We start from the raw sequence: 24695 nt of genomic DNA, 5'->3' as shown, positions 1-24695 counted from the left end.
GCCCCGAGTTCTGTGTGCTGCTTCTGCAGCCCTCCCTGGGAGCCCCGAGTTCTGTCTGCTGGCAGTCCATCTCCAGCCAAGGCTTCCGCGGAGCCTTCCAGTTGACTGTGGGTCAGGTCGCCTTTCATCTCCAAGATTCCTGTGGCTGTTCTCCAGAGCCTCTGTCTGTTGAGTTGCTTCTTCATATCCTTTGTCATGTTCCTTAAGTCGTTTGGCTATTTATTTATATTCTTCCTGAAATCATTAATCATTTAAAACATCAGTGTGGAATTCTTTGGTGCTTCATCAGCTTCAGTGCTGGCATTTGGTTCTGCTGAGTGCTGGACAGTTGGAGAAGTCATGTTATTTTGTTTTCTCGTGTTGTTCCTGTGTTGCCATTCGTGCAGCTGTTGGGGTGGTGGCGCTCCACTTTGGCACGAGGGTCTTTTTAGGGTCCAGTCTTCTGTGGAGAACTTGGCTCCAAGCACCTGCAGAGGGGAGAAAGTGGGTGTTGGTCACGCTCACTGCAGAGTCAAACCAAGTATCGACGTACAATGAAGCCACTGAGACGCACCAACCATGCCACCATTAGCAAAAGGCAAGAGAGCAGGAAGAATAATTCAGTGCGCTGAGCCTGAAAGTTGATAAAGCTAAGAGCAGTAATAGCAAAATAATGATGACAGTGGAGCGAAGTGGCCCAGGCCTGGTGGCCCAGGCCTGCAGTCCCAGTGCCCAGCACCCCGGGCCTCCGTTCCCTCCCACCGAGCAGGCTGTGCCGTGTGGGTGCTGAGGTCTGCTGCACTCGTCCCCCTTGGGCAGGGCTCAGTCCCTGCCCACAGTGAGGAGCGCTGGCTCTTCAACATGCCTGCTGTCTTCTGAGACGACCACCAGCACCTGGCTGGCCCAGCAAGCATTGCTTACGTTGAAGGGGTTAGAAGGAGCCCTCACCAGCTCCATGTCAGTACGTGGAAACGGGGTCAGGCTTCGCCAGACAGCTGCCCCTCCTTCAGGGGGAGTTGCCCGGGTGGGCCTGCACAGAGGTCCTCTCAGAGTGGCCTGAGGAAGAGGGGCCCTCCTTTCTGCCTGTACCGTGGTCAGGCCTGCTGCGTGTGTGCTGGGCAGCAGCAGATGCTCCTTGTGCGTCTTCCCAGGTGCCAGCTGCCTCATGACGGCCTCCTCCGTGCCTGGTGCAGGGCAGAGGTGCACTGTGGCTTCCAGGGCGTTAAGTTGTGACACCGCAAGTGTGGACAGTCGGTCGCTGCTGAGATGTTGACAGCAGGGAATTGTGACTGGTCACCTTAGGTGCCCTAGTGGCCCAGGTTGTGCCCTGTTCTTCGCTTTCCCCAGGACATTCAGAGGGACTTTGCTCCATAGGGGAGAAGCACCGTGCTCAGAAAGGACCAAGTCCCACCCTGGTGCCTGACTCCAGGCCCTGCACGTGCTCAGACGTGTGGTCCTTCCTCGTGCCCGTGCTGCCCCGGTCAGCAAATGCAGCAAGTGTGGCTCTTCTTGAGACTCATAGGAGGAGGCAGACCGTGGTCTCAAGGATCCCACAGTCTTAGGCTGAACGTGGTGAGGGTCAACGCTGTGCTTGAGCCCCTGCCTGGCTTGGCTTACCCCACCTTCGGGTGTGCACAGGGGCGGTCGAGTCGGAAGGGTGAGCCCGAAGCCTTGCACCTGGTGCAGTCAGGGGAAGAGGATGAGCCCAGGGCCTTGCACATGCTAGGCGAGCGAGTACACCACCCGGGCTGCACCTCACCAGGCTGTTCCATTTTAAAGAATTTCTTTGTGATTCCACAGACCCTGCCCGAGGGCTCGATCTCCACAAGCACTGAATGCCACGTCGACCTTGGCTCCCAGGGTCCGCGTCCCCCAGGATCGCTGACCAAGTGTGAGCGGCCTTGCGTCTGGGCACGGCTGTGCAGCTCCCCCGGTGCCTGTCCTGCAGGGCAGGCTTCTGGGCACCCAAGTCGTGTTTGCTTTTTGTTCGGATGGCAGGGCGTGGGGTGGTAGTACCCAAGTGTTAGGGTCCTCCACAGTAACAAGAACAAGAACGTAGATATGGAAATGTGCTTACGTACACTACCGAGAGTTTGTGTCGTACATACAGTACACAGTGTGTGCGTAGTAGCTTGTATCTGTGTAGTGTACAGGTAAACACTGTGAACTTTATTTTTTATAGTGTACAGTATATATTATTGGGGCTGGGGAGGTGGCTCAGCAGCGTAAGCACCTGCTTGGCCAGTGCAAGGTCCTGAGTTCAATCCCTGGTGCCAGAAAATAACTCAGTAAAACTGAGTATGTGTGTGTAACAGTATGTATGTGTAACAGGTGGCGCCATTCTGTGTCTCCACGCATGCCGGGGGTGGGGCCTGGCGGGCGCGGGCCGAGGGGCTGGGAGCCGCGCTGTGTGGAGCAGGGTCCCGCTCGCTGGACCCGTCGTTCCCTCTCCCCAGACCATACCACACTGGATGTGGCTGCTGTATCGCGACGGTGACCGTCTCCACTTATCTGCCTTCTTGGGAAACTCCCTCCATGGGAATAAGCTGGGCTGGGATTGGACCAAAGCACGGATGCCCTGCCTTCATAGGCTGGTAATGGCCATCAGGGAAGGGCAATATTTATTTTCTAGTTTAATAACTTGCCTTTTAGAGAATTGCCTTCTCCGGGTTGGCAGAGAGCTTGGTGCACAGGGATGTGGAAGGCCATTGGTGCCCTTGCTTCTGCAGGCCAGCTGACCGGGGCTGGGGAGTGACCACTGGCCTCCTCCATTGGGCACAGGGGCTGTGTTACACATTTTGTTAGGGTTTTTGAATTTGTTTCAGACTGGAAGCATGTCTAAACATTTTTCTACCCGTATTTTGAGTAATGATGACACTTAATTTGTGCTTCAGAAATTGGGTTAGGCCAGCCAGATGGCTCAGCGGACTAAAGTGCCTGCTTAGGCAGAGCGCAGCGGCCGGCGTTCGATTCCTCTTGTGGCATGCCAGCCCCACGCCCAGGACTCACTGAGAGGGCAGTTGAGACTGGGTGTGGTGGTGCGCACCTGTGATCCCAGCGCTTGGGAGGCTGAAAACAAGAGCATCCCTACAAGTCTGCCCTACATAGTGAGAGCCTGTAGACCCTGTACTAAAAAAAAAGTTCAAGACAAGCGTGGGGAACACAGTGAGACCTTGTCTTAAACAAAGCAACAAGCAGACCGACCCCAGAGTGTGTTGATGAGATACCACTTCTTGAGAGAAAGCAGGGGGGTGCGGTGCGGAATCCATAGCTGCTGAGTCCCATGCTTGCCCGGCAAGGGCTCAGGCAGCTTTGAGGTTGCTAAATTAACCAGTTACAGTCCTCTGGAGCTCAGCAAACTCCATGAATTACTGTCTGTGGCCCAGTGAAATAAGTCTGTGGTGGCCAAGGACAGCATGGGTGAGAGGCCCTGCCTGGGTCTGTGCCCAGCACAGCCAAGAAAATTGCTAACGGTTCACTGAGCGCTGTGTGGGCTGCCGTGGCACCGTCTCTCGCATGGGCAATACTTTGGCTCTTGCTGAGCCGGACTATGATTAGAAACCACTTCCTTCCCCGGGCCTGGCTGGCAGGGCCCTTCCTACTCAGTAAATTTAGAAGCGAAAGAGGAAATTTCAGAGGGAAAGGCTGACATGTTCAGTATGGCAGAGAGTTGAAGCCTTGCCTCTGAAGCCCTGGGTTGAGCCCCAACGCCAGAAATGCAAAGTTAGAGCTGCGTTTCAATGAAAAATGTGTGGCAAGTGAGAAAGCAAGCCACTTGGCGTGGAACCGGCTTCCCAGCCACTCTTCCAAAATGTTGCTGCCGTCAGCCCCACCCGCGTCGTGCGCAGCCCTGGGAGATAAGCCGGCCAGCGGTCCCAGCGCAGCCCCAGCTGGCCCCTCAGCTGAGAGGAAACATCAGCCACTGCCTGAGTGTGTTCAGAAACGTGACAGCAGAAGTGCAAATTGAAGGAGCATTGGCTGGGACCGCTGAGGTAGCTCAGCCGTCTAAAGGGCCTGCTCAGGCAAAAGGCGCAGGGACCCAGGTTCGATCCTGGCGCCACCTGCCTTGCCAGCCCTGTCCCCAGGGCAGGCTAGCTGGCACAAGAAAAAGGAAGAGCGTTCACGGGGGGTGGGGTGGGGCTCAGTGCACATCTGCACATGCCCCTGTGTGCTCTTGGGGGCTTCCTGGTAGAACTGGGGGGTCTCATGGTAGTTCTACTTGGCGCTTTTGCGGAGTCTGTGTCGTTTTCCGTAGTGACCCACCCGTTTCCTTTCCTTTCTCCACATCCTGCCGGCATGTGCTCTGTGTGATGGCAGTCACTGACCTTGGGAAGAAGGGACTCCCCACTGCAGGCCGTATGTGCTCCCTGCTTCCTTCCCTGGTGGCCATTTGTACGTCCTCTCTTGCCCACTTTAAGTTGGATTGTTAGCTTTTCTGCTGTTGAGTTTGTTATGTTTTCTGGATAATAGCCCCTTCCAGGTGCGTGTTTGCGAGTGCTTTCTCCTAGTCTGCAGGTGCTGTTTCACTCACTAAGCTTCAGCATAAAGACAGCCCCTGAGTGCTGAGGGAGAGCCTCGGTGGGGCAGGCTGCCTGCCTGGTGCGGGGACCTGGCCTGGATCCGCCTGCGGCTCGGAAGGTAGTTATGTGATCCCAGAGTCCTTCCTGCATGTGCTGCCTGGAAAGTGACCAGACCGCGCACGTGCACACACTCGCACACGCTGAGCTTTTCTGCCTGCGGGGTGAGGTTAGGGGGGTAGGCCAAGCCTAAGAGGATCCTGGCCCTCAGTGGGCGGATGGGCAGGGGTTGCTGTCAGGCTGGAGAGGTGCTCCTGGCCTCAGTGCATGGACTTCCCTCTGCTTCCGTTCCATGTGTGCAGGGCTCAGTGGCCTGGGTGTCCTGCTTGTGAAGGCTGGATCAGAACTCGGGTTCGCCAGGACAACCCTTTTCTGTGTCCTGCCTTTTGGCTCATAGCCGGGGATGGGGTGGAAGGTCTCCTTCGAGGTCTCAGCGTCACCTGTGCTGCCCTGCCGTGTGGGAACTCAGTGCATGGAGGGAGGATGTCAAGGTCCAAGCCACTGTACCCAGACCAAGTAACCAGATGGCAGGATTGTCCGTGGATGTGGAGAAGTGGCCAGTGCCATCAACTGAACCTCAGGTTGGATGCCGCTGAGCAGCTCAAGTGGTCCTGGTAGAAGCTGGCCCAGGTCCAGGGGTGTTTGGAGTTCCTTGTCCTGCACAGAGAGGGGGAAGAGGTCGTGGGTGGGGAATGGTGACAGCAGACCTTGGTGGGTGTGAGGTGGTTGCTTCCTGGGTCAGGGAAGGGACAGGAGGAAAAGAGGCATCGGGCGGTCATGTGCTGGTGACGGTGTGCTGGTGACAGCTGTGCAGCCTGGGTCCCACCCTGCAACTTCTGCTGCTCCAGGAGAATGCAGAGGCTGGGGTGAGAGATGTGGGCGCCAGGGGCTGCACTGCCTGGGGGACCTGTTGTTCCTCAGTGCTCCCTGCAGATCCTTAGTGAGACACAGGCAGCTCCCTCCCTGCTAGCAGCAGGGCTGGGGGCGTTGAGGACCCAGCCGCGATGCAGTCACGAGCTGGAACTGGTGCTGAGCGTAGGCTTGGCCTCCTGTGTGGAGCGATTGCCTCACTCGGGCTGACACGGGCTACCCCCGAGCCGTGGGTATTGAGTGTGGAGCCCCCGGTGCCCGCGAGCTGTGCCCATGTAGAGGAGGCGTAGGACCGCCCTGCTGACCACTGATCAGGCCTCCGCATCTGGGTCTGTGAGAGGAGAATGCCTCGAGGCCTACATGCAGGTGGTGGCGTCTCCTCTCTGGGCACCTGTGCCCCAGCACTGGAGCCGTCAAAGAAGGGCAAACAGCTGGGAGCTTGCTCACCTGCTCTGGGGTCTTGAAAGCGTGTGGCATTCTCCGTGACTGGTGATCCTCACCGAGAGACCGCAGTGAGTGCGTCGGTCAGGGGTCCTTCTGGGTCCTGCACCGCAGCAGCAAACGGCTGTGTACACCAGTGAGAGCCCTGCCCAGCGGGGCGCCTGCCAAGCAGGGACACAGGTCCGCTTCTGTGGGAAGTTCCACCTGGGGATTAGCGGGGGTTAGCATTTTCATCTTCCTGGGGGACCCGGTGGAAATGGGAACTGCAGGCATCGCAGAGTCCCCTCTGTGGCGAGGTCTGCGGCTGGAGATGGTCCTGCCCTGTCACACTTGGGAGGAGCGGCTTGCTTCTCGGTGACCAGCCTCCTTCCCTGCCTCGTATTGATGTTCATGTGCCTACTTACTTATTTTAGCATTGGAGTGCATTCTCGTGCAAATCCTAGGGGGCTGTCCCAGTATTCGAACAGGCAAGGGCAGAGTTGCCTTTGTTTGGCTTTGTCAGGTATTCTGGGTTCCATGGAACAAGGTTTGGAAAACATTGCTGTTGGCAGAGAAGGCCACCAGTGTTGAAGCAGGGGAGTCACGTGACCCAAGTTGTGCTCTGCACAGCTAACAGGAGGAGAAAAGGGCCATGGCAGAAGTGATCTTGCATCTATGGGTCAGGTTAGCTGGGGCAGTCAGGCTGCCGTGGCAGTGGGCTGAGGCTCTGGAGGGGTCGGGAGGCCAGGTCCCTGACCTGGGAGACCCTGATTCCAGCTGCAAGGGCTGCAGACTGAGGCGAGGGGTTAAGGCCGTGTCACGCATGGACAGTGGCTCTCAGAGACCCCAAGTTCCTTAGCATGCTCCTTTCCGAACTTCAGCGTTTCGTCTCCGTGACTGGTCAAAGCAGCCTAATTCTTTCGCTGTTGATAAGCAGTGCTTTTAAGCTGGCTTTGAGTTGCTGTTTTTGAGAATGAAATCTGAAACTTTTGTGCATAAAAGTGGATTTATTCAGTAGCATAGAGCTGGGCCAGAATTAGCAGGTCTGGTTTTTAATCAAGCCCTTGGCCCAGCTGGTCAGGCCGGCTGTCTCCGAGGCGGTAGTACATTCTGCTCTGTCCCAAGCTTGCCATCCAGAGGATGAGAAAGGACCAAGTCAAAAGTACGCCTTTCTTCCAGAGTGGGCTTTTTACGTGCGAACAGATTGCTCAGAGATTGGAAGTGAGCGCTCTCCTGAGAAGTGCTGTTACTTGCATGTGGAGGAGGAGGAGCAGCGTCCGCTTGGGCGTTAGCAGGGCCCTTTGCCATTGATCTTGGCTGAGTTGCGTGGTGAGTAGTTTGGAAATGCTGGGAGAGCCCTTCTTCTCAGGAGGCACTCTGGAGAGGACCGTGTGGGCGTGTAGGTCGCAGGGAGCATGCAGGCCCGGCCTCCTTCAGATCTGCATTTTTACAGAATGTGGCTTCCCGCATGTTGTGACCTTAGAGTGGAGCTACCTGGGCAGCTTCTGTCAGAGCCAGCTGATAGAAGGGCTCCTGTGAGGAGCCCTGGTCCTCGCTCACCCATTCTTAGCGGTTCCCCCATCCCAGGGACTCTGGAGCCACCTCTGGTGCCCCTCCCTGTCCATCTGGCTGAGCAGCTTGTCCCTGGCATCACTGGCATCCTCTCGCAGTGTATGGTCAATTTGTGAACAGAAGTACATTTCAAAATACTGAGAATGTATCAGACCCCCAGGCAGAGTCGCACCGGTACCGAGCAAAGTCCCTGCTGCAGAGGGCGTTGTGGCAGTAAGCTCGCTTGGCCCCAGAGCCATACTGGGCAGCGCGGGAAGATCCTGTTTTCTTATTTATTTATTTAATGTATTGAGTACGGGGTCCACAGGGTCTCACCACATAGATCAGACTTGTAGTGATCCTCCTGTTTTCAGCCTCCCAAGCACTGGGATTATAGGTGCAGCCACCACGCCCAGTCTCAGGTGCTGTCTCAGTGCGCCCTGGGGGCGGGGCCTGCACCACACTCGGGATTGAACCCGGGGCAGTCCTGTGTCTGCCTATGCAGGCACTTTAATCTGCTGAGCTATCTGGCCAGCCCTTCCTGTTTTCAAAAGAAAGAGAAAGTAAAGAAACTGCCTTTCTAAGTTCACTTAGTGTAATGTCCTCTAGGTTGGCTCATGCTGTAGCTGTGTCAGAATTGTTGTTTGTTTTGTACTGGGGATTGAACTTGGGAGTTTGCATTTGCTAGGCGGGTGCTTAGGCTGCTGAGCCATATCCCCGGCAGATTTCTTTCCTTTTTAAAGGCTGAATAGAAGTCCGTGGTTTGTATGACCATATAACTATTGCTGTCATTTATTTTTAAAATTTTCATTTTGTTTAGTTTCTTGAGACAGGGTCTCACTGTGTAGTTCAGGCAGTCCTCAGCCCCAGCCTCCCGAGTGCTGGGGTTACAGGCGTGCATTACCACGCCTGGCAGTGTTGCTGTTCTTAAGGCAAGAAATCCATAAATAGTGGTTTGGAGTAAGTTGAGCTCTTGGGGTTTCCTTTGGGTGTGACCTGAGTGTGTCACTCCTGTGAATCACACTCTTAAGTTCGCAGTTTTCCCTACCACACCCTCTTTCTCCTTCTCCTGTGTGGGTTGTGTAGGATTCTCCTGGCCAGGCAAAGGGAAGACGGAGGTCTGATGGCGCTGAGTAACTCCCAGAGTGTGGGCTGGGTGGTTCTCTCTCTCTGTTTCTCTCGCCCTTTTGAGACAGGGTCTCACTCTGCAGCTCAGGCTGCCATGAGCTCACTTTGTAGCCCGCTTTGGCCTCAAGCTTGTTGGCCTTGAACTCACAGGCATCCTGCCTCAGCCTCCTGCGTGCTGGGATTACAGGTGTGTGCCGCCACGCCCTGCACTTGTTTCTTGGTGGGAGGCAGCAGTGGGGTTCAGAGCTGGCTGTGCAGTGCCTTGTAGGGCTGGGCCTGCCCCTGTCCTGTGCCCCAGGGGCATCCGCAGCTTTGAGGCTCCTGTGTGGGAGCTGGGGCTTCCCAGGTCAGCTGTACAGGACAGCGAGCCACTCTGGGTGTCCAGGACTGCTGTGTGTATGTCATACCTGAGCTTGCCCCATGAGATTTCTACCACTGAGCTATACCGCCAGTCCTTGCTATATTTGATTTTGAGACAGGGCCTTGCAACGCTGCCTAGGCTAACTGTGAACTTCGGTCCTGCTGCAGCCTTAGAGGAGCTGAGATTTGGGTGTGTGCCGCCACACCTGGGAGGCTTGGGATTTTTTTTTTTTTTTTTAACCATTGTAATTGTCTTTTGATTAGTACTTTTATTTTTTTATTTTTATTTGTGTGTGTGTGTGTGTGTGTGTGTGGCCATCTCAGCCCACCAGGGGGCGGGGCTGGCTGGCATGTGGTGCTGGGGGATTGAACCGCCGTCCCTGTGCTTTGCCAAGCTTGTTCTAAGTAGGTACCTTAGACCACTGAGCCATCTCACCAGCCCCGATTGGTACTTTTAGATTATAATTAACGTCATTGTTGACAGGCCTGGGTTTAGGTCTGTGTTACCTGATTTCTCTTTGTTACTGCTTCCTCTCCTGCTTTTTGGGACTCCAGCTGTGCATGAACTTCCCGAGCCGCACCTGGCCCCTCGCCACCATTTCACAGTATCCCATTTTAAGTTTTTCCAAATCATCTATTTAAAACAATGAGGGCCGGGGATATAGCTCAGTGGCATAAGCGCCTGCCTGGCAAATGCAAGGTCTTGAGTTCTATGTCTGGTACCAAAAAAAACCCCCTCAATGTATTTTGCTTCATATAGCTTTCTTTGTAGCTGCTTTGAGGATTACAAAATATGCTTATTAGTTTTTCACAGTCTAGTGAGAAGCGCAATTTCAGTACTTGTACACAAGATAGAAATCTTTTTTTTTTTTTTCCTGGTACTGGGAATTGAACTCAGGACCTTGTACTTGCCAGGCAGGCACTGTGCCACTGAGCTACATCTCCAGTGTGAAGGTAGAAATCTTACCACCATAAAAGTTTGCCTAGGGGCCGGGGAGATGGCTTAGTAGGATAAGCACTTGACTGGCAAATGCAAGGATCTGAGTTCAATCCCCGGTTCCGCAAAAAAAAAAAAAAAAGTTTACCTCTTTTGTGTCTTAGGTTTATATGGTTTAATTATATATATTTATTTATACTGTATTTGTGGGGCTGGTGAGATGGCTCAGTGGTCTAAAGCACCTACTTAGAACAAGCTCAGCAAAACACAGGGACGGCGGTTCAATCCCCCAGCACCACATGCCAGCCAGCCCTGCCTCCTGGTGGGCTGAGCTGGCTACACACACACACACACACACACACACACACACACATAAATAAATAAAATATTAAAAAAAAAACTGTATTTATATAGTTTAGGATTTTTATGGACTGGACACCCATCAGCAGTGTTGCAGTTTTACTTCCCTTTGTGGAGCTGCGTTCAAGAACTGCCCTCAGCCTGCCTCCACCTCGGGTTTTACCCGCTTTCACGAGAAGGCCTGCAGTCACCTTCCTGGAGGGACGAGAAGCTCGGGTTCCCTCCCAGCTGCCTGCTGCCTGGGGAAATCCAGCCATTCAGCCATTCCAACCGGGTCTCCCTGGCTTGTGCTGTTTTGTGGTACTGGGGATCAAACTCCTGGACCTTGTTTGTGCTTGCCAGGCAGGTGCTTATGCCCCTGAGCTTCTCCCCAGCCCTCCTGGGATGTATTTTTTGGTGTACGTGCTGCCAAAGCGAGCGTGGGTTCATTTTATTTAGGATTAGGAACGCTGCTTCTATCCCAGTCGGGTTCTGGGGCATTTCTCTTTAGCGCTGGCCTTCGCGCCTGCCCCAGAGGTCCCTGAGGCTCTCTGTGGCTTTGTTGTCACTCCTTTTTTCTCTTTGGTATTCACATTCGATCACTGTTACTGCTGTAGCTTCAGATTCGATGACTCAGTTGCTCTTGAGCTCATGTAGGTGTTTCAGTTTTTTCTCATGTATCTTCAGTTCTAAAATTTACATTTGGCTCTTCTTGGGATTTTATTTGTGTTTTGCTGATTTTGAGCTTTTTCTTTGCCTGGGAAGTGTTATAGTTATTTATAGGATGTTTTGGGCAGCTGCCTTATCGTCGCAGAGATAATTGCAGCATCTGCACTGTTGTTGTCGTGTGGGCACGGGTGAGCGGATGGCTTTCCTGGAGGAGCAGAACATTCCTGGACCATTGGGTGAGGGTAACTGGGTTGCAGCAGGACCTCTGGGACGCTGATGGGCGGCCCTGGGTCCACCCTGAGGAGAGGGGAATGCTGGTGTTTTACTGCAACAGGTGTACATGCAGTGTGGTGAAGCGCAGCCCTCCTCCTGCACATGTGGCTCCCGTCAGTGCTGTTTGCAGAGCTGCTGAAGCACTAGTTGCATCTGTCCGCGGGCCGCTGCGGCCATCCCCACCCTGGGCGTGCCTCAGGTGAGGTTGGATCACAGGTGTGCACAGGCTGGAAGTTGCCCTTTGCACAGCCCTGGGGACTTTCCTGGTTCCTCAGCTTCCCTGCCTAGCTCCTGGCCAGCAGCCCGAGGCTCATGACCAAGCCAGCCCTGGGCCCCCATGTGACTGGGGCTTCCTCCATCCCCTCGCTGCTCCCCTTCCCAGGACCTGCCTAGCCACCTGGCGTGCAGCCCGGGCTGGACTGTCTCCCATGCCTGCCCCTCCAGTCTGCAGCTGGGTCAGCGCAGGTGCAGTGAGTGGCAGTGGAGTGCTGGCTCCACCCACCGAGCCTGTGCAGTAGACAGCACCTGCCCGGGTCCCCATGGGCCGCCCCAACGCCCATCCTCCCAGCCCACATGGTGGCTTCTCGGCTGTTGGCTGGGCAAAGCCCTCATGTTTTCCTGCCCAGTTCCCAGCACGATTGGAGGTGCTGGTGTGTGTATGTATGTGTGTATGAGTGTGTGAGGCGGTTGTCAGACCCTCCTGAGCCTGGCGCCAGCGGCTGTGCGCAGCGTAGATAAGGGCAGATGGCAGCAAGTGTTGGCACAGGTGCAGCCTGTGCCTCCTGTGCTGTGTGTGACACCTGCTGGCCTGAATGCTCCCTTAGAGGTACCTTGTAACTGGGTCCTCCAGCTCTTGGGTCCTTGTTTTAGGGCAAGGAAGATTGAAGACGACAAAACAGCAAGCAGCAAGTGCTGAGAAATGACCAAGTGCATATTTATCAGAAGGAATAAAAGAAAGGCTCTCTGTAGGGCAGACAGGGGTGTTCTGTAAGGTGGAAGTCAGGCAGGAATCTTGCTGGTTGCTGGAGCAGAGTGACTGTTTCATTTGCATTTTACCTCTGCCAAGGTCCCTATCTGCTTAGAAACCTGTTTGTTCTGTGCACTTGCCAGTCTTTAGGCCTTGATGGTCTGCTTTGGTGTGCTAACTCATGTGGGCCTGACTTTAGTTTACTTTAAACTACCGTTCAGGACCTGTGCCCTGCCTGTTTCACTTTCCCTGTCTCCTGGCTATGACCTTAGCCATCGAGGGGCCGTGACTGTATGGGTCACACGCCAGGCCCTAGGGAGAAGTGAAAGGGGCCAGAAGTCCAGGGCCCCCTCAGCAGAGCTGTCTGGCTTCCTCAGAACAGGGCGCTGTGTGTTCATCCTGTGCCAGCATGGCGGCCCAGGTGACGCTGGAGGACGCACTGTCCAACGTGGACCTCCTGGAGGAGCTGCCTCTGCCTGACCAGCAGCCCTGCATCGAGCCCCCGCCGTCCTCGCTGCTCTACCAGGTGGGTGCCAGGGCACCAGGGCCTCTGGGCCTCCGGGCGGGGGTGGCTGGGCCCTGACCTCACAGTGGCGGCCTTTCTCTTCCATTCAGCCGAACTTCAACACTAACTTTGAAGACAGAAATGCATTTGTCACTGGCATCGCACGGTACATTGAGCAGGCGACCGTCCACTCCAGCATGGTAAGGCTGCCCGGGTACGCGGTGGGGTGGGCACAGCTGACTGGCCAGTGAACAGCAAATTGCACGCTTCTCCATGTAACTGCCTTCAGTTCTCCTACTGAAAAAGGGACTGTGTTTTTTCTGAAGACTGAGTACTCTGGTTTTGGCCCAGAGAAAACAGGTCCAGGTTCCGAAGGTGCTGGTTACTTCTGCACCCAAGGTGTGCGCCTAGAGGGAGGCTTCTGATGAGCAGGTTGTTATTATAATTACATATTTAATGATTTCATGAAAATGTGTGCTAGAGAGAGTAACCTTCAGTGGCGCTATGGTCCACTGTGTTAGTGTTTGCGATTCAGCTTTTCTTGCACTCTTAGTTTCTGCTTTTTTGTAATGATCGATTGCCATCTTCCAACACACGTGAAGTCACAGGTCAGAGGCTGATTGCTTTAAAGCGGCTTAGCAGCACTGCCAGAGGCAGCTGGCATTGTGGAGAACATCAGTGTGATTTTTAAACCGTTGTTTTCAGAGGAAACACTATGAAGCAAGGAATAAGGCCTGTGGGAAGGTTGTAAGATCGGTGGTGATCCAGCCCCGGGTTACTGTCCCTGTGCTTGTATCTCTGGGACCGATCTCGCCAGCACTCCTGGAGCTCTGAGCCCGGAGGCCCGTAGGACCGGAAACATAGTGCCGGTGCCGGTACCGGTACCATACATGGCAGCCTCAGCTCTGCAGCTGCGTTCAGCGCCCGGGGGCCCAGCGCGCCCATTCTGTCGCCTGTCTCGGTCCACAGGGGCCATGGGTGTGTGTGGCAGTTGTTCCCCCTCCGCACCTCATCTCCGGCTTCCTAGCAGGTGTCCTTTGGCTTGGTGGCTTTAAGTCGCGAGGGGCAGTCACAGTAGTCTGTGGCGTTTTGTTCACATTCAGCGACTTGGTGCCTCCTTTTGGTGTTTTGGTGATTCGTCCCCTTCCTTCCCTTGACTGCTCTGTGTGCTTTGCAGAATGAGATGCTGGAGGAAGGCCAAGAGTACGCCGTCATGCTGTACACCTGGAGGAGCTGCTCGCGGGCCATCCCACAGGTGCCTGCCCCACCCCTCGGCGAGGCCCCGCCCACTCCCCACCCCTCATCGAGGCCCCGCCCCCACTCCCCACGCCTCATCGAGGCCCCGCCCCCACTCCCCACGCCTCATCGAGGCCCCGCCCCCACTCCCCACGCCTCATCGAGGCCCCGCCCCCACCCTCATTGAGGCCCCGCCCCACTCCCCACCCCTCGGTGAGGCCCCGCCCCGTCCTCCCCGCACTCCCCCCTCCCCTCACTTCCCCCCACTTCGGCCTCTTCACGGTTGTTTCTTCATCACAGGTGAAATGCAATGAGCAGCCCAACAGAGTGGAGATTTATGAGAAGACAGTGGAAGTCCTCGAGCCAGAGGTCACGAAACTGATGAATTTTATGTACTTTCAGGTAAAACAGCAAACCAGCCTTAGTGGTACCCTGTTGAGTGCGTGCCAGTCGCACACAGCAGGCGGAGCAGTCTCAGGGCCGCGGCCGCAGCCTGCGGCGCAGTGTCCGCTTCCCTTCGCCCTCTGAGTGCGCTCAGCTCCTGCGGAAGCTCGCCGCGTAGTGGACGCGCAGCGCTCCGACTTTCTCCCAGCTTGGGCTTTGAGTCCCTGGTTCCTGGGCCTTTGCTTTTCTCAGCCGCACCCTGATCGTTCCTGGTGTGCCTGCGCTGCCCTTGTCCTCCTGACCCTTTGATCAGGCCGCAAGTGCCATAAGGGGAAGACGTTCCGTAGTAAGAGTTGCCAAGAAGAAAAAAATCTCCGTTTTTTGCCTCTGAAAGTCACAGTATCTATTCTACGGATCTGTGATGGGCGCCTTTCAGGGCCGAGCGCCCAGGATGCAGCCCCAAACCTGCGTATTTGTCACGGGGCGCCAACCCTGCAGTTAAGCCTGAATCTGAGGTCTGAGTTTAGAAAAACAACTCTCACACTGACATCTTCTGTCCTAAAAGCTGGCCGCGCCCCCGCGGTCGAGGGTTCAGTGCAGCGCTGGGTGCCTTCCCCATGATGGCCAGCAAGCATTCTCTTACGTGGGGACATGAGGGAATGCACAGGCAGGGGTTGCTGCGTTAGTGAGGCTCCTCTGCCCGCCGGTGGGAAGGTGGGAGGGAGCCGCTGTGGGGCGTCGGAGCGGCGGGAGTAGGGGAGTAGGGTCGCGGTGTGGCCAGGCGAGTCACCACGCCCCTCACGCCGGGCTCTCCTGCTCAGAGGAACGCCATTGAGCGCTTCTGCGGCGAAGTGCGGCGCCTGTGCCACGCTGAGAGGAGGAAGGACTTTGTGTCCGAAGCCTACCTAATCACACTGGGCAAGTTCATCAACATGTTCGCCGTGTTGGACGAGCTGAAGAACATGAAGTGCAGCGTGAAGAACGACCACTCCGCGTACAAGAGGTGAGCTTGAGCACGGGGTCCCCCACTGTGGGGCCCAGCTGCCTTCTGATCGGCTCGAGTGAACGTGCACCCCAAGTGCGGTGGGGGTGCAAGGGCAGCTGGTGGGCTGGGCTGGTGGTTTTGTACAGCGAGCAAGGGAGGGCCCTGGCACTGAGGTCCACTTCAGTGTCTGTGGAGCCCTTCGGGCGCTCCGAGCCCTGGGATGATGCAGGAGACCGCGGTCCCTGCTGTGAGCAGAGGCGCTGGCCCAGGGAGCTGTTTGGCTAGGATGCAGGTGAGTTCTGCCGCCCAGGACCACCGCGTGAGAGCTGCAGCCCTCGGAGCAGACCCTGCCCACTGTGCTTGTCACTTGTGGGATGGTGTCTCTGGCACGTGTGCCATTAGCCACAGCATGTGGACGTGACTTGGTCTCTCCTGTGTGCCCTGAGTCACCGCAGCTTCCAGGCCCTTTAGCAGCTCCGCTTTGTGGCACTTCCTTTTCGAAGGTTTAGGACGTCTGGAAGAGCAGCCAGCAGGCCGAGCTCTTCAGTCCTATAGGGAGATGCTTGGGGAGCCTCATCTGGTGAGAACAGAGGCTTAGTCCATCACCGGGGAAGTTCTTGCCAGCCCCCCTCTGCTGTACCCCCTCCCCCAGTAGAGTGGTGCAGACTTGGGGGTGAAAATCACACTATGGAGTGAGAGGCCAGAGAGGGCTCCTCAGGTTCAGGCATTTAGGCGTTCACGACAGTCCTCTCTGGAGATCTGCCTGGGGTCCCCGGAGACACCTCGTTGGCTTGGGCCTTCAGCTCCCAGTGCCGCTGCCCTGGGAACCTGGACAAGCACAACAGTGCACAGCTGGGGCGCTGTGGGTGCCCCGAAGCCCGTGCTCAGCAGGTGACCAGCTGGGCATCTTTCTCTGCATTTTTTCTACTGAGTGTGCTCAGAGCCAGTGAGCAGGAAGGTGATGTTGACCTGTTCCCTCTGCCGAGGAAGGTGTCTCTGCTCTAAAATTTAATTGGAAGAGACTTTTACTTTGCATCCAAATGTGCTTTTATTTGCATAGTATCAGGAGTCACGCACCCCTTGTCTTTTTAACCACACTGACCTGGGCTTTGCGCCAGCCTGAGATGAGGAGGAGCGTGCAGGGGAGGGCAGCGCGGTCCATGCAGTAAGACTCAGCACAGGGATTGTTCTCTGCCTGAGCAGCATGCGCCAGCGGGGGTGCATCCGCGCAGTCTCAGGGCTGACTGACAGGAAAGACTGCAGTTGTCTCTGCTTTGTGATCAGCAGTTCGAAGCCAGAGGTGGGGGGTCGCCGCCGCCCGGCAGGGGCAGGGCCCGGCTCAGCCCAGCTCCAGGCCCAGCGCCTACGCCCAGCAGGCAGGTGACCCACTGTGGCTTTGAGCAGCCTTCTCAGCCTTTTTAAAGACTCTGTGGGTGGGCAGTTGTTCTCCACCTCACACATTTCCTCTCAGCAGAGCAGAAGCCTCTTGTCCCCAAGATTAGTCTATAAACAGCCTGAGGAGGGTGCCGCGGGGTGGAGGAGCACCCCCCTCAGAGCACAGAGGGGCGCCAGGGCTGCTTGGCCCCTTCGCAGGCCGGCTCCCTGTGCCCCCTCCTACACGGCAGCCATCGGCAGCGTGTGCAGGGCTCTGTGCCTTTCTGCAGTTGGGAGTGGCCGACACAGCCGCCCCTGAGCATAGCTGCGGCCGACACAGCCGCCCCTGAGCATAGCTGCTGGGACAGCCATCCACGTGGTTGTGGCGAGGCCTGAGTAGGACAGACAGGAGGAGTGTCTGCCCCAGCTTCCTCGGCCAGGGTTCAGGTCCGTGAGGGGGACCTGTGGAACAAGGCAGGGGCTATTTTTGAATCAACTAATACTGGCTTTGCCTGTGCACCCTTTTTTGAACCCACGGAGGTAGTAACTTAACCGAGGTCGCAGTTTTTGCCTCTTCCTCGAGTCAGGTGGTCTGCTGCCGAGTGGCAAGCTGTGTGGATGTCTATGGCTCCGGGTGCCCGCTCTGTCATCTTCATGTGTTGCCTCGTGCTCCAAAATGACTGTTTGAGCTCAAGCTGTCATTTCCGCATTCCAGTGAGCAGGAAGGAGGAAAGGAGGGCTGTACTCTACCTGAAAGCGAACTTCTGAGTGCCCTTCAGCTGCTGGCGATCCCATCGCTCGGGTTAGCCCGGGGTTACCAGCCGCAGCTGACCTCGAGGGAGGTGAGGCACATGCTGCCACCTCGGGCGTGTCAGGCAAGGGGAACGCGTGAACTTAGGGTGTGTTGCTAGTCTTTGTCGTGGTACTTTTCATTAGTTGAACCCTGAGCCTTGTAGGGGTGCAGACTGGTGCGCAGGTGGCACACCCGCCTCCCCCCACTCTGCAGACTGCACAGAGCCTGGCTCTGCCGGCGCGCTGTGCTCGCTGCGGTCCTGCCCCACACACCACGCTGAGCTGCTGTGGAGGCAGCGCAGGGCCTCAGCTGGACAGTCTGGGCCCCGGGCCCCCGAGGTGTGGCCGAGGATGGTGCTCCTTGTGAAGGGGTGACAGCTGGGGCACTCTGCAGAGAGCCATGGAGGGCTTGTGGGCAGGCATGGGAGGGACAGGCGGTCAGCCTGGGCCCGTTGAGGGGAATGAGTGCCCCCGGTGGGAACGAGCTTCCCTCGGCTGGGGGCTGGAGCCCCTCGGGCCTGAGCACCTCACTGGCTGCTGTGGGTGATCCACCTTTCGGGGATGAATGGCCTTGGGGGTTCCTGTTCTGCCCAGGATTCATTCTTTCTTTCTTTCTTATAATTTACTAGCACGTTGGTGCTATTGTCCTCCTGGCATTAACCTTTTTCACTTCAAGGGCTGCTCAGTTTCTCCGTAAAATGGCAGACCCCCAGTCCATTCAGGAGTCACAGAATCTGTCTATGTTCCTGGCCAACCACAACAAGATCACGCAGGTGAGGCTCATCCCAGGTGGGCAGGGACCCTGGGGCAGGGGCGGGGGCGGCGGCAGCACCGGTGCGCTCTGTCTCGCAGTCTCTACAGCAGCAGCTCGAAGTCATTTCTGGCTACGAAGAGCTCCTGGCAGACATCGTGAACCTGTGTGTGGACTGCTACGAGAACAGGATGTACCTGACACCCAGTGAGAAGCACATGCTGCTCAAAGTACGTGCGTGGGGGCAGACCCAGTGTTCACACCCTTCTGTGCTGTCACGGGAGCCCCGTCCCTGCTGAGCACAGCCAGACGCCCATGTTGTGCCCCACCCGGGACGAGCTGGTGCCCAGGAGGCGTGGGCAGGACTTTCGAAGCATTGAGCTACTTTCAGCAGAGCTTGTATAAGGCTCCACTTGTTAAAAGATAAGACTTTTGGAAATCATTCAATCAGTTGCCCCCCAATTTCCTTGGGAGATTGGTGCCCCAGAGGTAAGGAACAATACAAGTGCTCAAGTGCCTTAAGTAAAGCTGCAGAGGGCTAAGGAGACAGCTTGGCGGTCTAAGTGCCCGCCTGGAAGCGCAAGGACCCGGGTTACCAGTTTCAGTGGCCGGCTCAGCACAGGGCTGGCATGGCGTGCAGTCCCCAGTATTGAACTCAGGGTATTAAACGCGGGTCCTTGCGCTTGTGAGGCAGGCACTTAGACCTCTGAGCTATCTCCGGATCCCCTCCTGTGTGCTTTGAATCATCTCTAAGTGACTTAGAATGCTAATATGTCAGCCTGCCACATACATACTTATTACGTCGTATTGCTGGGGGAATGGTGAACAGAAACATTCTGTTCATATTAATTCTGGATGCAAACATTGTTTTGGACTGTTTTCAGCCTGTGGACCATTGAATCCAAGGGTGCAGAATGCAGTAATAAGGGGAGGTGTGTTACTATGTTAACAGTAGACTTGCTGCTGTCACGCTTCCTTGCTGAGGCCCTGTGCCTGATACCCGTGACACACAGGAGAGGTTTTCTTTGGCTCACAGCTAAGCCTGTGGTCAGCTTCCCCACGCAGGACGGCCCGGCAGAGTGGCCTCCCGGAGAAGTGGTTCTGGTGACAGACGTATGGGCCTGCAGGAAGCGCAGACCCTTCCAGGCCCCGCCCCTCCCAGCAGACCCCGCCCCTCCCAGCAGGCCCCGCCCCTCCCAGCAGGCCCCGCCCCTCCCAGCAGGCCCCACCCCTCCCAGCAGGCCCCGCCCCTCCCAGCAGGCCCCGCCTCCCAGCTGCGCCTTCTGCTGTGAACGCCTGTGGACAAATGCGCCTGTGCTTCATAGCATGCCCCACGACCCAGGCACCTCCCAAAACCTCTGTGAGCATTTGAGAATTTTGTGCGACACAGCACATTCTCTGTTCTTATCGACATCTTGCTTCAGATCGGGGAGGATTTTAACTGCATTTCTCACGCTGCGCAGAAGAGAGGGCAGCTCCCCATCCCTGTCTCCGCACCGCACCTCTGCTCGTGAGAGCCCAGCGACCCTTAGCGGGGTCCCAGCCCTGCGCCCCGGCCTCAGGCCTCCTCCCTCGGGGGCTCCGTGGTGGTGGGAGCGCGGTAGCTGCACCATGTCGTGCATGAGGCCCAGCCAGGCCCCAGGAGCAGTGCAGGTGTGGCTACATTGAAACTGAGTCCGAATGGGGCGGGTCTGCACGACAGCGACCCACAGGAGAGGCTGGCACCCTGGCCCGGAAGCCCGCCACGGCCCCTGTGACTTCAGTGAGGGGAAAACTCACATTCAGAGCAGCAGACAAACAGCCTTAAAGTGCAGCTTTGTGATACAGTTTTGAAGATCTGCTTGGGGATGTGGGATATGAAGTTAGAGCAAGCTTTTATAAAAACCATGCAGTTAGGCCCTCACCACTTTCGCGGGGAGCTGGGCCCCTGCGACTCTGACGTCACACTGGCTAGAGTGCTCGCCCTGGTGGCACGTCTGCCCGTCCTTGTTCCCGGTGCTCTAGGAGCAGTGCTTTGTCCTGGCACCTGATTTGAGGAGGTGTGGTGTGAGCCCTAACGGCTAGGGCTGGTGGCGGATTTGGGAGCCCTCTCGTAATTCTTAGTTGCAGCTGCTGGGCAAGAGTTGGTGCTGGGGTTGGTGCCCTGGCAGGAGGCTGAGACAGCCTTGGGAGACGGCACGTGAGAGGGATGGACTTAGCTGGACGGACAGTCCTCCCCGAGGCCTGGGGAGTGCCTTGCAGAGGGGTGCGTTGGTAGTGCAGCTTAGCACTATGGTGGGTGTGTACACGTGGGTGAGGCGTGGTCAGTGGACCGTTCACGGCTGTGTTGTGGCTTTCAGGTCATGGGATTCGGACTGTACCTAATGGATGGGAGCGTCAGCAACATCTACAAATTGGATGCCAAGAAGAGAATAAACTTATCCAAAATTGACAAGTACTTCAAGGTAAGTTGCTTTTTTATTTTTTTTAACAATAACTTGAAGGTTTGTGGAAACCGACAAGGGCAGTCGACCCTGTTGGGAAAGCATGTGGGGGGGGGAGCCCGGGCTGGGCCTGTCATCTGCATGGTGGCTGCTGGCGCTGTGTCCTGCCCCTCTGCTGGAGTCTTGTCTGTGTTGAGCTGGATGGAGATGGAACTGTGCCACTTGTGCTCCCAGCTTCTTCCACCCCAGCTGTTGGGTTAGCATGTCCGTGCAGGAGCCTGGAGCAGTGCTTTTGGGGTTTTGTGGTGTAGGTTTTGCCTAGTGCAGCCCCTGCTGGGATTTAGTCCTCTTGCGTTAGATGCTGAGCGGGGGAAGTGGTACCTGAGGTCACCTGGCTTGTCGTCGCAGCCTTACTGTAGGCCTTGTTGGGCGAGTGACCTTTCTGCCGGCCCTGCCTTGTGTCTGGGGGTGGCATCCTGGAGACTGCTGCATCATTGTCACGGAGCCATTGAGGGCTGGCTGCTGGCTGCCGGAATCTCCCGGGTTGCAGTGCGTGTTCTTAGCCTTTGTGTGTTCCTTTTGTGAAGTGCCTCTTTGCGTTGTTTACTCTTCTTTTTCTTGTTGATGTCCAGACTGTTTGGTTCTGTGTGCCCACGCGATGCTCTCCCTGCGTGGCTCAGCCATTTGCGTTTCTCCTTTGGCGTCCAGGGTCTTGCACGCTAGGCAGGCGCCCCCTCCAGAGCTGTATTCCTGCTTACCATATTTCTGTCCTGAGAACATTTAGGACACCCTCTTAGTGAACTTCAAGTCTGCAGGACTTATAGTCCTGCTGACGTCGTCACCCTGCACTGAAACCCATCACCATAACAAAAAAAGTAAAATTCTGAGCCACTTGACACAGAAACATATATTATTCTATTCAGTGAGAGCTTTCTCTAGAATTTGGGGCAGTATTTTATCTTTTGTGTTTGGTACAGGGTCTCACTACGCAGCTTGGACTCGTAGTGATCCTCCTGTTTTGAGCCTCTCCAGCACTGGGATTGCAGGTGTGTGGCTGGCGCAGCATGTGGTGCTTGGGATTGAACCCTGGTCCCTGCACTTGCCTAAGCAGGCGCTTAGTCTGCTGAGCTATCTTGCCAGCCAGTATTTTTTGTTTTTTTTTTTGAATTTTATTTTTGAGACAAGGTCTCGCAGGCTAGCTTTGAACTCACTATGGAGTCCAGACTGGCCTCAAACTTGTAGTGATCCTCCTGCCTCAGCCTCTGGAGTGCTGGGATTGCAGGTGTGCACCACCACACCCAGCCGGGGCAGGATTTTGTTTTGAAGTCTTGCACAACCTTTGTTCACTTTATCCATGCACATTTCTACCTTTTGATGCTATTGCAAACTGCTTCTCTGTACGCTTTCATTTTATAATTGCAGTGGTGCTTCAGTGACCACCACGAGTCTGGGTGCACACTAAATTGGGTGAGAACTGAGTGCGACCCAGCGGTTGGGGCCGGTGTTGGCCTCGCGGGGAAGCTGGGTTCAGTTCTTGTCCAGTTTGGTTTGCGACCAAACTCATGGAAAGGATTTGGCTCCTGCCCCGGGTGCTGCTGTGCCGTGGCTGGGATACGCGAACGCAGCCACTTTGTAGTGAACATGAATACAAGAGGAAGGTTAATTCTCACATTTGAATAGTTTATGTGTGTGTTGGTTCTTAAACTGTATTTTATTCTTTTCAAAGTGAAAATATAGAAGTTAATTACATTGTTTTGTACTAAATGACTTGCAAAGGTAGCGTGCAGCCCAAGATAGTTACTAGCGTCCGTTGCTTTTGCCACACTTGTGCATTTGATGACTGAACAATGATTCCGGCTCTCCTTGTTCTTTGGCCACAGCAGCTGCAGGTGGTTCCGCTCTTTGGGGACATGCAGATAGAACTGGCAAGATACATCAAGACCAGCGCCCACTACGAGGAGAATAAGTCTCGGTAGGAAGAGCTCTCCGCAGGGCCCTCCCTGCAGTCCTACAGCTTGCTGATCTCCCTTGAGGTGACACTGCTGGCACTCCTAGCGGTCTGACAGTACGCTGCCCTTGTCACATGTGGCTGATCGCATTCATTGAGAAGTACAATTACATTTTTAATTTTCCTGGTAGAACAGTGACATTTCAAATGTTTGCCAATCAGAGGCTGCCATACTGCACGGCACACGCTTAGAGCGTTTGCATCACCCCAGAAATTCCCTCTGACCTTGTGGTTGAGAACCAGAGGTCACTTGGGCCCAGAGGTGAGCTGTCGATGCTTGCGGCGCGCTGTAGAGAGGGGCAGGGTGCTTGTGTCGGCGAGAGATACAGTGACGGCTTTGTAGACCGCAGAGCCACACACAGCCTGTGGCCCGAGGACCGGGTCAGCCCAGATGTCCTTGCCCAAGGTACTAGAGAGTGCTCTTCGCACTTTGCAAAGGATGTCTTTAAAAATCAGAAGATGACGGTTCGTGGTGACCGTACAACAGGGACAGAATAGCCTGCTGTCCTAAAATGTTTATACTCTGGCACGGTACAGAGAAAGCTGGCCAGCCTGTGCCATCAAAGATCTGTCGCTCACTGTTACGGATGGTGCATGGTAAATGCGTAGTGCTCTTTCTTGGGGGCGTTAAGACAGGGTCTCGCTGTGTATTCCTGGCTGGCCTTGCACTCACCATGTAGCCCAGGCTGACCTCAGCTCACCGTGCTCCTCTGGCCTCGGCCTCTGAGTGCGCAGATTGCGGGTGTGGCCACCACGCCTGGCGCACCCTCTTTACCGTGCATCCGTGTAGCCCATTGCGTCTCTGCATTTCTTTGACTGACGCCTGCCGCTAACCTGTGGTCACCATTCAACCACAACTTTGACAAAGTTGCATCTTGGCCAGCTGGTCTCTTCTGTAAAGGCCAGAGTAGAGTGGCACCGTGGTTGGCGACTTTAAGCCTTTTTGTGGTTCTGGTTGCAGATTCCTTCCATGATTCTAGTTCGCTGTGATCGGAATCGTGGCAAGGATGAAGCTGGTGAGCTGAGACACAGCACCCCTGTCAGCACTGTGGTCTTACGTGCCTCAGGTGGTCCTGGTCGCGTAGTCTCCTGTTCCACTTAAACAGATGCTTGAGTCCTGGAGCCGCGCACAACGCCCTTGGCTGCCCTGCCGGGACCCTGGCGCTGTGCCGCTGCAGCGGCGTGACGCGGCCTCCCCTCCCCCAGGTGGACCTGCACATCCTCAGGCAGCAGCCCCCAGTACAACATCTGCGAGCAGATGATCCAGATCCGCGAGGACCACATGCGCTTCATCTCGGAACTGGCGCGCTACAGCAACAGCGAGGTGGGTGCGAGCCCCAGGCCGCGCGCGTTCTGGTGCGCCCGAGCGTGGGCCGAGCACCACACCCGAGTACTTCCTGAAGCCCCCGCGAGCGTTGGCAGGGCCGTGAACTGAGCGCTGTGGTTGCCTGCTCAGTTGCGCAAAGTGAGAGCAAGGGCCAGCCAAATAGCTCAGCAGACTGCGGTGCCTGTGGCAGGCAGGCACGGGGCTGGGGTTTCCATCCCAGGGCCTGCCGTGCCAGCCTCACGCCCTGGGCTGTGCGAGACTGCAGTTGAGACTGGGCGCGGTGGTGCGCGCCTGTAATCTCAGTTCACGGGAAGCTGTAAACAGGCGGATCACCACGAGTCTGATCTAGTAGTGAGACCCTGAGCACCCTGTAGACCCTTCTCTAAAATACAAGAAAAACCCAACCCCCGCCCCAACCAAAGTGAAAACAGTGCTGGGTGCAGCTCAGCAGTAGAGCATCTGTCTGGGGTGTGTAGGCCTGGGCGCAGCCCAGGTGTGTCACACTTCCACACACAGGATTCTTAACAACAAGAAAAAACCATTTCTTGTGGCATCTCCTGTCATTACTGTGGTTCCAAGCAGGTAGGAGTTGAGGAGGGAGTACATTTGGGAAAGAAAAGGCACTTGGTCGTGCCGTGTACTTCAGGCTGGGCTGCGTTCCCCCAGTAAGTGCATTTTCCAGTGTGTGTTTCCTGGCTTATTTTATTTCTTGGTCATTATTTTCTCCTTTCAATTAAAGCTTTATTGGGGCTGGAGAGATGGCTCAGTGGTCTAAAGCACCTACTTAGAACAAGCTTAGCAAAGCATCAGGGACCGCGGTTCGATCCCCCAGCACCACAT

General features: G+C 55.8%; 1 protein-coding gene across 1 annotated transcript in view; it reads left to right on the top strand.

Moving 5' to 3' along the window:
• Nucleotides 1-24695, top strand: part of Cyfip1 (cytoplasmic FMR1 interacting protein 1) — a 74069-nt gene that overhangs the window by 5976 nt on the left and 43398 nt on the right. The window contains exons 2-11 of the mRNA XM_004644450.2: nt 12292-12596; nt 12686-12775; nt 13753-13830; nt 14112-14213; nt 15017-15198; nt 18023-18119; nt 18199-18327; nt 20437-20541; nt 22401-22492; nt 23735-23852. Of these exons, the coding sequence (XP_004644507.1) occupies nt 12480-12596; nt 12686-12775; nt 13753-13830; nt 14112-14213; nt 15017-15198; nt 18023-18119; nt 18199-18327; nt 20437-20541; nt 22401-22492; nt 23735-23852 (1110 nt within the window). The 5' untranslated portion in view covers nt 12292-12479. The remainder of the gene's footprint in view (nt 1-12291; nt 12597-12685; nt 12776-13752; nt 13831-14111; nt 14214-15016; nt 15199-18022; nt 18120-18198; nt 18328-20436; nt 20542-22400; nt 22493-23734; nt 23853-24695) is intronic.

Source organism: Octodon degus, unplaced genomic scaffold (genome assembly GCF_000260255.1).
Source record: "Octodon degus isolate 3935 unplaced genomic scaffold, OctDeg1.0 scaffold00199, whole genome shotgun sequence".
In the NCBI taxonomy this organism is placed as follows: domain Eukaryota; kingdom Metazoa; phylum Chordata; class Mammalia; order Rodentia; family Octodontidae; genus Octodon; species Octodon degus.
The sequence above is the reverse complement of the archived record's forward strand: the minus strand, read 5'-3'. Positions and strand labels throughout refer to the sequence as shown.